This window comes from Amblyomma americanum, chromosome 1, assembly GCF_052857255.1.
Source record: "Amblyomma americanum isolate KBUSLIRL-KWMA chromosome 1, ASM5285725v1, whole genome shotgun sequence".
Taxonomy (NCBI): domain Eukaryota; kingdom Metazoa; phylum Arthropoda; class Arachnida; order Ixodida; family Ixodidae; genus Amblyomma; species Amblyomma americanum.
The window spans coordinates 537,631,272-537,643,954 of NC_135497.1; the positions used below are offsets into that span (position 1 = coordinate 537,631,272).

Consider the following 12,683-nt stretch of genomic DNA (forward strand, 5'->3'; position numbering starts at 1 on the left):
GGTGATTAGTAAGGTTGAAGCTGTAGACTCACAGTTTGGCAATCCTACACACGTCCGGATATCTTGAGCTTGAACGCTTTGCAGACTTCGTATTGTTTGTTTTCTTAGACTTTCTAAGTAGAGGGAGACTGTACCTGAGGAACCCCTTGAACAATTTGTTGTAGAGCTGAATCAACGACTGCACTGACGCTTACCACGACTTTCCACCGAAAAAAGGAGAGGACGTGATCTTTTTGATAAAAGAGAATTGATAACAGTGATTTATTCGATTAATAATTTCGTATAAAGTAAAAGTGGGACCACCAATTTCGTCAGTTTCTAGACCACCCAAATGACCTCATCAGTTACGTGCGCCTTATCTGTCTTTAAAGCCCATTAAACTTTTTGGTTTCGAAAGAATGACACCGGGCCACCACATTGTAAATAGACAAGCTTCCGCGTCGAAACAGAGAAATTACAGCGTTATAGATATGGTAGCGCTCCAGGTACCACTCAATACATGTAAGCATCTTTATTTTCATACCTTTATCGACGCAACTAGCCTGTGCACGATAAGATGGGAGGTCAAGCGGACAGAGGTCAGAGAGCAGCTGAAAAATTTAAATTTAGTATTCGCGCTTATAAGAAAACGCAACTTCAAAAAATGAATGAACTACCAATTTAAAAGATAAGGAACACAAGGCGAAGAAAGGGGAGAGGAATCGGTGTTCTTGTTTTACAAGGCTCAAATTGGCGGCTGGATAAGGAAACATGCAAAAAAACGCTTATTCCGCAAAACTAAACAGCAGCAAAAAGTGCGTCCACAGAAGCGACATAATTTCGGACAGGTAGACAGTGTAAACAAACCAATGGCAGCACGTGTTAACTTTAAGCAAGGACATAAAAGAAACTTCGTGGCCAAAATAGCTGTAGTACGAAGAGCACAAAATATAGCATTGCTTGCCAGACGGGGCTGCCAGGCAAACCCATAGAATCTCATGCAAAATGTAGAGGACTTATGAGATTAATAAGATCATAAGTCTCGTGCAAATTGTAAAGCATTAAAGCTTCAAGTGATGGCATACAGAAAGGTGACGATTGCATAATGTTCTTGGCCTGAAGCAATTTTTGTGATTGAAGTTTTGCGTCACCTTTCGCCACAATGGTGACTCAGCGGCTGGAGCGATCTCTTAGTGTGCACAAATTAGCGTTGAAAGCTGGCCGATTATGCTGAAGTCGGCGAGCCTCCACTGTCGCCAGGCATCGGCAGGAGTTAGTAGGGATGTATCCGCGGAAGTCCTGAATGGTGCTGCAAAATTTAAGTAACTTTCCGCTGCAAGGAAGCGGTGTTGCCAGCCGCTGCGTATGACATTTTCATTTTATGTCATCTTTTAACTTTAAGAAGGCCTTTCCGCTTGTAATAATATAGTAATACATTTACGACGCTCAGCCAAGTCTTTGAGAATCAACGTCTATATTGTTGCAAGCCTGCAATCCCTTTCCACTCTAACGGCGGAAGAAAGTATCAATAAGCTGCCTGGGGCCTCATCGGAGGTGAGTCGCATTTGCTTGTATCTCTAATGCTCACGGAACTAAGCTTGTTTCAGCTATGTAATTCCTGCTTTCGCGTGCTGCTGAATCTCTTTTGTATTCTTCCCTTCAGTTCACCATGCTTTTGCGATAGACAGGCCGAAAGCGGCAAGCACTGAGGAGGAAGATGTATTACAAGAGCAATACTGAATGTGAGCACGATCCAGTGCTGTCGAAGACGACGACACCGTTCTTTGTCCCACTTCCCGCTACCACGACGGCTCCGTTTCTTGACGCTCCTTAAAGGCCAGCTCACCAACGGGCTCTTAACGCGTTTACATAGGTGCGTGTCTTTTGACTTTTGTTCAAACCGCGGCCAAACATTTTCACTGTGGTCATCTCGCGTAATACGACTTGATTGCAGCCTTACTCAATTTCGTCATTCTTGCCTCAAAATAGTGGTTTTTCGTAAGAACGCGACTTCGACAAGTTGCCACAATGTAGCAAGTCTTCGTTCCCGGAAATCTTTTAGTCGCAATTAGGCCTCTTGTCGTGTCATCCAGCAAAATAGCAGGACTTCTGTGCCGCAGATATTCTCCGCGCCCGGCACGTCAAAAAAAATGGCGGGCGATTTAGCATGGCTATGCCAAATGCCACTTAGCAGCGCTTGCACTTTAGTCTTCACTTCGGTTTTCGTTCAAAGCTCGGTTTTCAAGGTCAAGCAGGCTTCGGACAAAGGTCGGCGAAATTGGCCTTAAGCTCAAACTGAAGGACACTACCCGATAGAGCTAGTAGGTTATTGTCCATGTATGCCGAATTGATCATTCTTTACTTTACATTCATAGAACGCTGGGTGTCCTCATACCTCTCCTGGCGCAGTGGTGCAGCTTTTAAGCGATGCTCCACTTCACTGCGATAGCAGCTGCTGCCTTCGGTGGGGCTTGTGAGACGCGGGTGTCGCTCCCCGAGCAACCTCAATGCCACGGAGAGGTGCTTCGGGCCGAGAAATGTCGGCGAAATCTTTGATTGGGCGTTTTAGTGCTGGCGCACTAATTCTTCCTTGTAGGATACAAATATTGAGAGCAAGGCCAATGCGACCTGCATAGAAGCTCTTACGTATTTGTGTAGAAAGAATTTCAACACTGGTGCAAACATCAACCTAGGATTTTGGACTTCTTTGAGACGGTGCTAGATTACAGTAACTACTACGTCAATTCCCAAAATTTCGTGATACCTTTGACTTCTTGTGCAAGCAAGCCTTTGTTAGAGGGGCGCTGAGGACAATTACTAGTCGGCGTGCGTATACCAGGTTTTTCAGGGAAAACAAATTAACTCTAAACAACAGTTTCTTAGGTAGAAACATGGCTTTTTCAGCATATTGTTACCAGCATTGGCAGACACCAGAAAAACGGTGAATCGCTATAAGTAGTAAGCTGGTTAACTAATTTTTTAATAATTAAGTTTTTAAGTATTAGAGTTAGGCGCCTATTTACAGTAGAGGTTTGTATCCAGTCGTTATTAATAGCCATATCAGTTTTTAGAATTCAGAATACGCGATTACCCTTCGCGCTGTGGCTCGACAAAATGTGTTGTTTTTTAATCAGTTACGTGCGCTGCAAAAGTTGCTTGCCTGCATGCTTTCCGAAACAGCATGTATTTTGGCAGGATGCTGCTAAATTTTTTTGACCCACAGCGCCGAGGATATTTGCGTTTTCGAAATTCTAAAAACTGATATAGCTATAACTAAGGAGCGGCTACCCATCCCTAATTGCAACCAGTCGCCTAAGTGTGATAGTTAAAAAGGTAATTATCAGAAATTAGTTAAACAGTTTACTACTTTGAACAATTCACCGGCTTTCCGCTGTGCGCCAACAGTGGTAATACTTGGCCGCAAAAGCCATATTTTTACCCCAAAACCCCTATTTTTGATAATTACTTAGTCTTCCCTGAGACACCCGGTATTGAAACCGCGTTCTAATCACAAAGAGACCACTTCAAGCAAAAACGGAGCTTCTATGAGTTTGACAAAAAAACAGGGAACAAAATGCTTCGCAATTGAAATGCGTGCGTCGACCATAATTCCGGGGTTACGATCCCAGGCGCTACGCTACGCCACGATTAAAACGAACGGTGGCTTACTAATCGAGTTCCGTAAGGATGTCCCGAGTTTGATTCGACTGGCGGGAAGATTTTCCTATCCAATTTATAAACTGCAAAGTGCCTGGAAAGAACCATTGAATCGACTTTTGAGAACAATAATTGGATTGAGTTGCTGTAGGTGTGCAATCAGACGTTCTCAGGCCAACTATATATTCAGGCAGCCAGAATATATGTTTTTCGGCCGCATTTAACGAAAACAACTCGTACCATAAGGTGCTTCACTTATCACTAAAACAAAATGTATTTCGATGGCATAAGGTGAAGAATAAAGGAATTGTTCATGGTGATAACCAGAGGAACTGCAGGTACGAAAGTTATGAGACCGCATCTGTGGCCCAATGGTGTGAGCATCCGCCTCGCATGTGGAAGGCGCTGGGTTCGATGCCGACTACTGCCGGGTACCCACCGGTGATACAATGGGTACAAGCTTTTCCCTGCTCTGGTGCTCGGCGTCTTTAGGGTGAAATGCTTGAGAATTGGGTCGTTGGCTCCACCTTGAGTAGAAGAAAATAACCTGTGCCATGGCGCTCTTTGGCCACGGATGCCCTTGCGCCATCAAATCCATAATCACCGTCATCACAAAAGCTATGAATTTTGCCTAAGGATAAAGCGACAATTCTAGTCCTGAAGTGTACAGTATCGGGCGTGCATTTAGGGAGCAAATAAATAGGATTCTTGAAAATAATTTTGCGCGCCTGTTGCTTCAGAGAGTTCGTTTTCTGGTTTCAATAACACGGGTATAAAAAAAGATATCTATTCAGTAGGCAACTCTGGGATGAGCTCGGGTATATATGAACCATGATGTCTGTCTCAGATATCGCATAATACCTGAGATAAACACCGACAAAGAGTTTTTGCTGGAGTAAGTAAAACCCACATAATGCCACGAGCGAGAGATCTCACTATTTGGGACATACATAAGAAGCAATTAAATGCAGTGAACCAGCACTCAGTTTGGACAGTCTTGGCTATTAGCATAGAGGTAAGAAGTAACACTTCTTGCTGCTGTTTAAATGCGCTGGTTGGTACAAGCTGCCGCTGTCAACTGGTGCTACCTCAATACTCTGCGAAGTATTACGCGATTACCTTCGTCGCAGCTGCTATGCTAGGGAATGAAAAGCAAAAGGCCGAATTGTAGTGTGCTCGCAATGCTTCAATTTCAGCTACCTCCACAGAACTTTTACTTAATAGAGCAGGACGCAGAAGAGTAATTCTGCTTCTCTTCAGTGTCGGAAGTGGTAATTGTCACTTTCTGGGTGGATACCGGGGCTCCCTTAAGCAAAACTTATCTTCCATGTCTGCGCCTGCGCATTTCATGGGCTGGGAGTTTAACCTATCGCAAACACGCCATTCGCTTTAAACCTATATGTATTGTTCACATCACGTCTTTTCCTCCAGGCTGGACCTCTCAGCGCAGTATGGACTGCGAAGGCTCCTTCTCGTCACGGAGGAGCTTTATGTCTCCTTCTCTGCTGCAGGACAGGTGGGCTGTGACACCGTTTGGGTTTCATCAGTGTACGCGCAAAGCACCCCGAGCGTTGCTCCATAACACTTCTACTTGAGCTACAAAATGACCAAATGCTTCTCTAAAAGAAGTCTTACTAACGCGTGCGGCTTGAGATGTCATTGAAACAAATTGTACGAAATAGCGCCATTTACATGCTGAACCGCTTTACATAGCTTTCCTGTTTTTTAAAGACATGCCAATCATTTTATGTCTGGTCCTCTGTTCTGTGTAACATAGTTGTTTTTAATTTCCCCTATATAATGCTTAACTGAGCCTTTCAGCCGTTTAAAAAAAATCACTGACGCCTCTTTCTGCTAATAAGAGGGCATCCATGAAACTCGTTTGTGGGTCCACATTTACTGAAAGATGTCTTTAGCTTCACATGTCACTGACTTCAGATGGTATTCCTGGCTACGTCGTTTTTGTGTCTTATGAAAATAAGTGGAAAGTGCCAGCACCCCAAGACTTCCCCAGCGGCTCTTCGTTGTTGTAGTTTTTTTTGTAAACCCTATCGCGAAGGTATTCTGGCAATAACAACGCCAACGAGTCCCGTTATTCGGCGCCGGCAAACAGTCAACCTATTTAAAAAGACTTGGTTTATATTTCCGTGAATAAAATACCGCATTTACTCGATTCTAACCCACCCCCCCATTTTCGAGGTCACGAAAGAAGTGCCATGGTTTCTAATTCAACGCGCACCCGATTTTTTATGCTTAGATACAGAATATCACCTTGTTTTAAATTGTTAGCTCTTCATCGCTCGTTATTTCGGGTTATTTCATGCGTAGTGCAGACCTTGGCACATGGCCAAGGCGGTCCTCAAGGATAACGTCATGAAGCCCCTATCTTTCGACGTCGCAAGCTTGGCAGAGCACCTAGACGCTATGTGCCCTAGACGGGAGCGTCACCAACGGCTGCGGGCTCGGCGCGGGGCTGCCCCGCAATGCCAGTGAGAGCATAGAAAGCTCCCGCACACAAGGGCGCTTGTTATAGTGCGAAAGCAATACTTCACGGGGTCGAACCCAAACAAGAATCTTATGGCGTCTCTAGCTTTGCGGTTGCAGAAATAAATATTGCCGCGACTGGGTAGTTTCAAGCTCGCGACAGCACGAACAAATCAGCTTCGCTGACCACTGCTCGAGAGCATTATACTAGCCGATCACGCCTCGTAGCCGATCCCGCCTCGTGTTAAAACTGCAACACACTCTAGCGCTGTGCATTGCACATCGTAGTCTTGATCAACTTCCATCCGCAGCGCGAGCGGACCAGATCAGCTTAACCTCGATCAGAGCTTAATACGAGTCTAATACCGTCGCCAGCCATGCCGACGACCTAGGAAAGCAAAATCACGAGCCAACGAGGCTCAAGGCATACTTTCGCACGTCTACTCGATTTAACTACGTTAAAAACGTACCGCTTTTTTAACCCGGCGTTTTAGTGAAGCCGGCGCGTCTTCAGAACCTTTGTTTCCATGTCTCTCTACTCAAGCACGGCGCCTTGAAGGGACGCTTAACACGTTTTTGGGTCTTATCTGTATCCACGACGACGGTAGGAAGGTAACTGATATCGATAATTTCGATGCACAAAAAATACCAAGCCCCAATTTGTGCGATGCCGATAACAACAGGGTGCTGCTGGCGTACACTCTTTTTGGGGGGTAAACCACTTGTCGCTGAGCTAATACCTTTAGGAGGGTAATATTACGCTATTTGCTCCAGACTAAAGTTTTAGTCCACGGCAAACAGTATAAACGTTACATTCTCTCTAGTGTAAAGTTACGGCTTGAAATGAAGCATAAGTTTATGCTGCCCAACATTATAGTTACACCTTTTCAGGAAGACTATATTTTAGTCCATATGGGTTAACTCCTACTCCCACAGCAGCGTAAATTTATGCCATCAATACCGGTCCAACGTTAGGCTGTCTAGGAGTATTGGTACATTTTTGAGAACGTGTATGTTTTATTCCAGACAGCATAACTTACTTCCCCAGCAGCATAAAGCTATGCTGCTATGGGTTAATATTTCTCTCCAGAATGCAATGGCTGGCTTTCTAATCATGTAGAATAGTGGTGCAATGTGTACTCAAGAAGCAGGCATGTATAATGTGTAGTAGTGGCGTGTTTTGGTTCAGGCACAGAGCAATAACAGAACAAGATTTTTCACAACTGAAAAGAAAACATACCCCAAATGACCTTTATTTTAAATAAGGTCTCAGCCAAACTGCTCACTAGTTCACCTATTTCTTATCCTGGAGGACCAGACAGCAGGAGAGACCTGGGCAGCAGATAAAAATACACACGCACTTAATACCCTTAGACAACACATAGGAGGCATAGAAGGACGAAAGATTTTGAAATACAGTAACTTAAATGAACTGAAGTTTTTTCAGTTACAAAATTCATGAAACAATCTGTGCTCAATTGTTTAAATGAAAGCAAGAAAGAAATAAACAGGTGCAAAATAAATTCAGTTCTCACAATTCCTTGTTTCATGAAAAGGTAAGGCAGATGGGTCCATGTGCCACAACATTGTGCAAAATTAAGGTTCCATCACAAAATGGCATCAACCGCTATAAGTAGGTGAAACCCATTTCATGCCCTGAGGCTATGTGTGCACCAAAAACTTAACTAGGGCTATATAATGTAGCAATGGCACTCCCTCGAGAAGAGCATTCTCCGATGCCTCTACATACCAAAACCTCCTTGCAATAGCTACATAGAATTGAATTTTATCATTTTAGATGACAGCTAAATGGGGGCTTGCTGCATTGTAAATATAATATGGTGCGTGAACATGTGTGCCATGAAAACACAAAAGTGACATGAGTTCCATCAGAGCATGCTACAGTAAGAAATAACTCAAGAACAAAGCAGCAGATGCCTCTCAAAAAAGGCCCTTCAACCAATGGCACTGACCGCTTCTTCTGATGTCATGGTTAGTCTGATTTAAGCCCTGGTTTATCCCACTTCATCTGCCGCGCAATGGCGATGTCACACTAGCAGGTCTAAGGAGATTAACCAGAACACGGTGAGAATCAATCGAAGCCATTGGTTTGGGGGCATTCTTTAACGGGCATTTGCCTTCTCGTTCTCGGGTTATATTCAACTGGAGGCTGCAAAAAAGGAGGTAGTGACGAGCCAGATCACGATAAATCAGCGTCAAATGGCAATCAGCGGCCTTCTTTTGGAGTGCTTGTCACACTAAAGAACATCTGCATATGGCTGGGCCGCCATCAGCAGTGAAATGACTCCACAAGTGATTTTACCTCGTCTTAGTGCCACCACGTGGCTAGTTTACTTTGACGTTGCAGAGCTTGTTACTTCAGGTTTGTACACCACACAAAAAATCAACATTATGATGCATTTTTTGCAGTGCACATTCTTGCTCAGTGAGCCCAGACTTGGAACTCCACCTCAACGAGGGTTAAGGCCTTCAGTTGATAATGCCTGCACTGCCCTACTGTCCAATGTTAGTATAAAGCACGTGGGCCTAAGCTATATGCAGCCGGGGGGAGCTTTAGCAAATGTGATAGGGTGGGTGCACTCAATGAGGGCAGGCTATACAAAGCTACTGCTCTCATTTTTTTATTTTTTTGTAACTTTGACTGCAATATTTATTATTCTCTCTGGCACTTGCAGTCAGTCGCACTGGTCACTGTCACAACCAAGGTACTATGTGTCTTCTTACAGTGATGACTTTAGAGTAACAGTGCGAAAGCTTTGGTTGACCAGAAACACAAGGTTTCTTGGAGAAAAATTTTATGAGTGGTATTATGACTGAGCAGAATTAAAATTCAAACGCAAATAACAACGTCAAGAGATAGGAGCACTGTGTGAACATTGGTCACAATCAGGAAAGCTAAGTGTGAAAGAAGTCACAGTTCACCCAAAACATCATCCTTTGACTCTGTCAATGATGGGTCACTCCAAGCCAAACATCACAGAGTTAATCTCAACCATATCCGCTTCGTTCAAAAAAATTAATATAACATTTTTGCAATGTGTGAAATCTAAGCCAGATGCCAAAAAAATTCAATCACGAGGTGAGCGCAGTTTGAACAATTAGAAAACCTGTGAAACCGGCATCGCTCTATGATCGACCGAAAATCCAGAATTTTAGAAGATACACGGCAAATGTTTTAATGAAGTTTGCAGATTCTGGCTTTTTATGATTCAGATCTTGTATTTTTGAACGGTGTTATTATTTTTCTAATATAAATAAAATGTACAAATTCCACTATAACACTTATAAATATAAAAACTCCTTTTTGAAAATTAAGAAATAGCCATCTTGCTTCCCTAGATGTCTATTACCCTCAAAAAAATGTTGCAGCTCATGCAACTGAATGAGTCGAAGTGAAATAAAATGCTGAATTTTGCAGAAAAGTGCGTTTGGGACTATAAAAGCACGTTCATTTCACTCTGAGGTGGTCCAAATAAAAATACTACCAGCGATGGCAAGTTTAGTAGAACAATTTATTGCATTTCATTTCTGAAGTTTTAATCGAGGTGATTTTTGTTCAAAGCAAGAATAAAATTTTTGAAGTAGAGCTCGTCCGCCGCGAGCTGCGTCGTCTTTTTGCTCCTCTTTAACACAAAGCACAGCACAGCCCTCAGAACATTGTGTACTCGAACAGATAATCATGGGAAAAGATTTTCTTTGTGCTGCCGGGGTGGCACTTGCACCAGTGAGATTGTTATTGAGTTTGTTCATGCCACACTAAGTCACCGTCCCCAGAGACATGACAGACATAACAGGCAAGGCTGCGGATGTAGTGTGTTCGCAAAACCATTTTACTCCACCACATATCATCGGTTCTTCTCAAAGCCTCGCTGAATGTTTGAATGAAAACAAAAGCGGTATAAAATGAACTAGTATCACTGAAAACCCCGCTAAAAGCAATGAGGTGCTTGGTGTTCAGTACTTCTGGATATAATTTTCACTGAGTGAGAACTACTTTCTAGGCACGGATGGTGTATATGTGATTCACCCTATGAGATGCATATCGTATCAGCACGTCATTTTTACTTCTCGAAGTCTCGATGAGCCGCAGGACAAAAATGTGGCAAGAGGTAAAACGAAGGGCAGGAGGCAGTAACTCACGGTAATTGAGATTTACAGCACAAAATATGCATGGGGTCACTGTGCTTGTATGGTGAACTGCATTTTGGGCACGGACTTGCCATTTGCAAAAAGGCGTGCTAGCTTTGGCAGCGTTGCCTGCTATGCAAGAAAAATAGTATACAGAATTCAAGGAGGAGGCGACTGCATGCCGGTGCCGCGGTCGCAGTATGTTTGACCACTCGAGAGCAAGGCAGCTCCACTCGATCGGACCGTGCCAGCGTGTCTCGCGTTACCAGAAGCCATAGTGAGGACTTCGTACCGTCACCTCCGCTCCGGGGCACATGCTTTCCATGATAAAAAAAATTAAAAGGACTGGTGTTACGATAGTGCCAGGTGGTCGTTCCTTCCTTGTGGCTCAAGCGAGACAGCACACTGAAAGCCATAATTTTGCTGCTCTTGGCTGCCTTATGCCTTAGCGGGTTCGTTTGAACTTCAAAAGCGAAAACAAATTCGCATATCCCGTACCACCCGCCGAATGTCATGCGATACCTGCCTTCGCTCCAGCCCTAAACATGCACTACAGTGAGTGAGGGTAAACTGAAGTGGTTATGTGGCCATAGATGTGTCATGACAGGTGCTGTGTTACTCGATGAAGCGTTCAGAGATGACGCAACTTGCAGCACGAGAGATCGACTTCAAAAACCCTTTTCTCGCTTTGAACAAAAACTACCTCAAATAAAACTTCAGAAATGAAAGCCAATAAATTGTTCCACTAAACCCGCCATCGTCTGTATTTTGACTTCGACCACCTCAAGGTGAAATAAAAAAAGTGTTTACTTATGTTCCGAAACACTTTTCTCCAACTTCAGTATTTTAATTCACTTCGACGCATTCAGTTTCCTCAGCTGTAACAAATTTTATTGGTAACAGAAATCTAGGTAGGTAGAGGAAGATGATATTTTTTTAAATGTCAAAATAGTAAATTATTAAATTTTATTTGAACTTAAAACTACTTGTACCATACAAAAATACAGGATCTTAAGGGAGTACATTACAGTACTGCAAAAATTACAGGGAATAATTAACTGGTACTGCTACTGTGAACTTTTCATCAGCAGTTACAAGCTGGTAATGCAAGACCATGCTCTAATGCTTATTCTGCTGACATAGCGACAACAGAAACAATAGTTTTTTAGTCACTCTGACCAAAAGGAAGCAGGAATTCTGGGTTGTTTAGTCCAATGAGCAGTTCACAAAGGCATCTTCTACAATAAATCGGCAAGCAGAAGTCTTCACATACAATCATCCGAACAATGCTCATTTCAAAAGCAAACTGTTTAATGTGTTAATGACATCTTATATGTTCAGAAATCTGTAAGAAGGTTCTAAATGATGCACTCATTGAAGAAATCCTAGCTTTCGTAGTTTTTCAAAGCGCAAAAAAGGGCAGGGCCTGGACCAGTGGTGGCAGTGGCACTGCTTTTAGGGCGAGCAGCAAAACCAGATGCTGGCAACCTGCATTAAATATGAATACGATGATGTAGGCCATCCTCTGAAAAATGCGTACCATATTTTTGTCACCATAAGTATGTAACAATTTAATGGAAACAGGCCTGCTCAATAAATTTTTTGCTCAGAAGTACTGTCTAGGAATCCACAGCATTTTATTTCACAGGCAGTATTGTAACAGTTAGAATGACATCATTAAAGTGAACTAGAATATATTACAGTGCCTCAACCGGGAGGGCGCGTCTACCTTTACAGCAGCCCGTTACAATCTGGAAAGCCACCATAAGCGCTGCTGCTCTTTCATACTACATCGCGGCAGCTGAGCCCACTAGGCTTCAAAGAGTGCAGAAAGGCAATAGTCTTTAATGAATGCTTTCGCTTGTTGCAAATGCGTTCAAACAGTGTACTTCATATCCTGGGCCACATTAAAAGAGAGTAGAAGATAGAGCCTGGGATGCCAAGAACACTGCGAGCAAGTTGCAGCTGAGGTCGCAGCATTTAATGCAACAGCACGCTTGTATTTTTTTACGAAAAGCATAAGCCACGCTAGCACCCAAAGTCGTGAAGATGCACAGCTTAAATTTTGTCAGTGTTAAACACTGATTAGTGCACTTTTAATAAAGTAGAATTCAGCCCTTTCTTTATTTCCTTGATTTCTTGGGCGTACCACGTGTAGAGCACTGCATGTGAAAAATTATGGTACAATCAGACATCTGATTCGACAATTAAGCGAAAGCTGTTGGATTTACCCTCGATGTTTACTTAGATGCTTTTAATCTAATGAATGTTTTACTACATGCTGAGGCATCACACACAAAAAATAATTGACGCGGGGGGAGGAGTGATGCTAGCACTTCTTTAGCAGCAAAAGGTGCTAAATTTACCTAATTCCCCACATTTGGAAAGACAGACTGTCTGCATCATCAGGCATA

The 12,683-nt window shown here is 43.2% G+C and overlaps 1 protein-coding gene across 2 annotated transcripts in view; it reads left to right on the forward strand.

The window, feature by feature from the left end:
- Positions 1-1,766: 1,766 nt before the first annotated feature.
- LOC144116285 (uncharacterized) overlaps positions 1,767-12,683 on the forward strand; it is a 284,670-nt gene continuing 273,753 nt past the window's right edge. For both annotated transcript variants that reach the window (XM_077651022.1, XM_077651023.1), the window contains exons 1-2: positions 1,767-1,852; positions 5,068-5,152. In XM_077651022.1, coding sequence (XP_077507148.1) covers positions 5,088-5,152 — 65 coding nt within the window. In that variant the 5' untranslated portion in view covers positions 1,767-1,852; positions 5,068-5,087. The remainder of the gene's footprint in view (positions 1,853-5,067; positions 5,153-12,683) is intronic.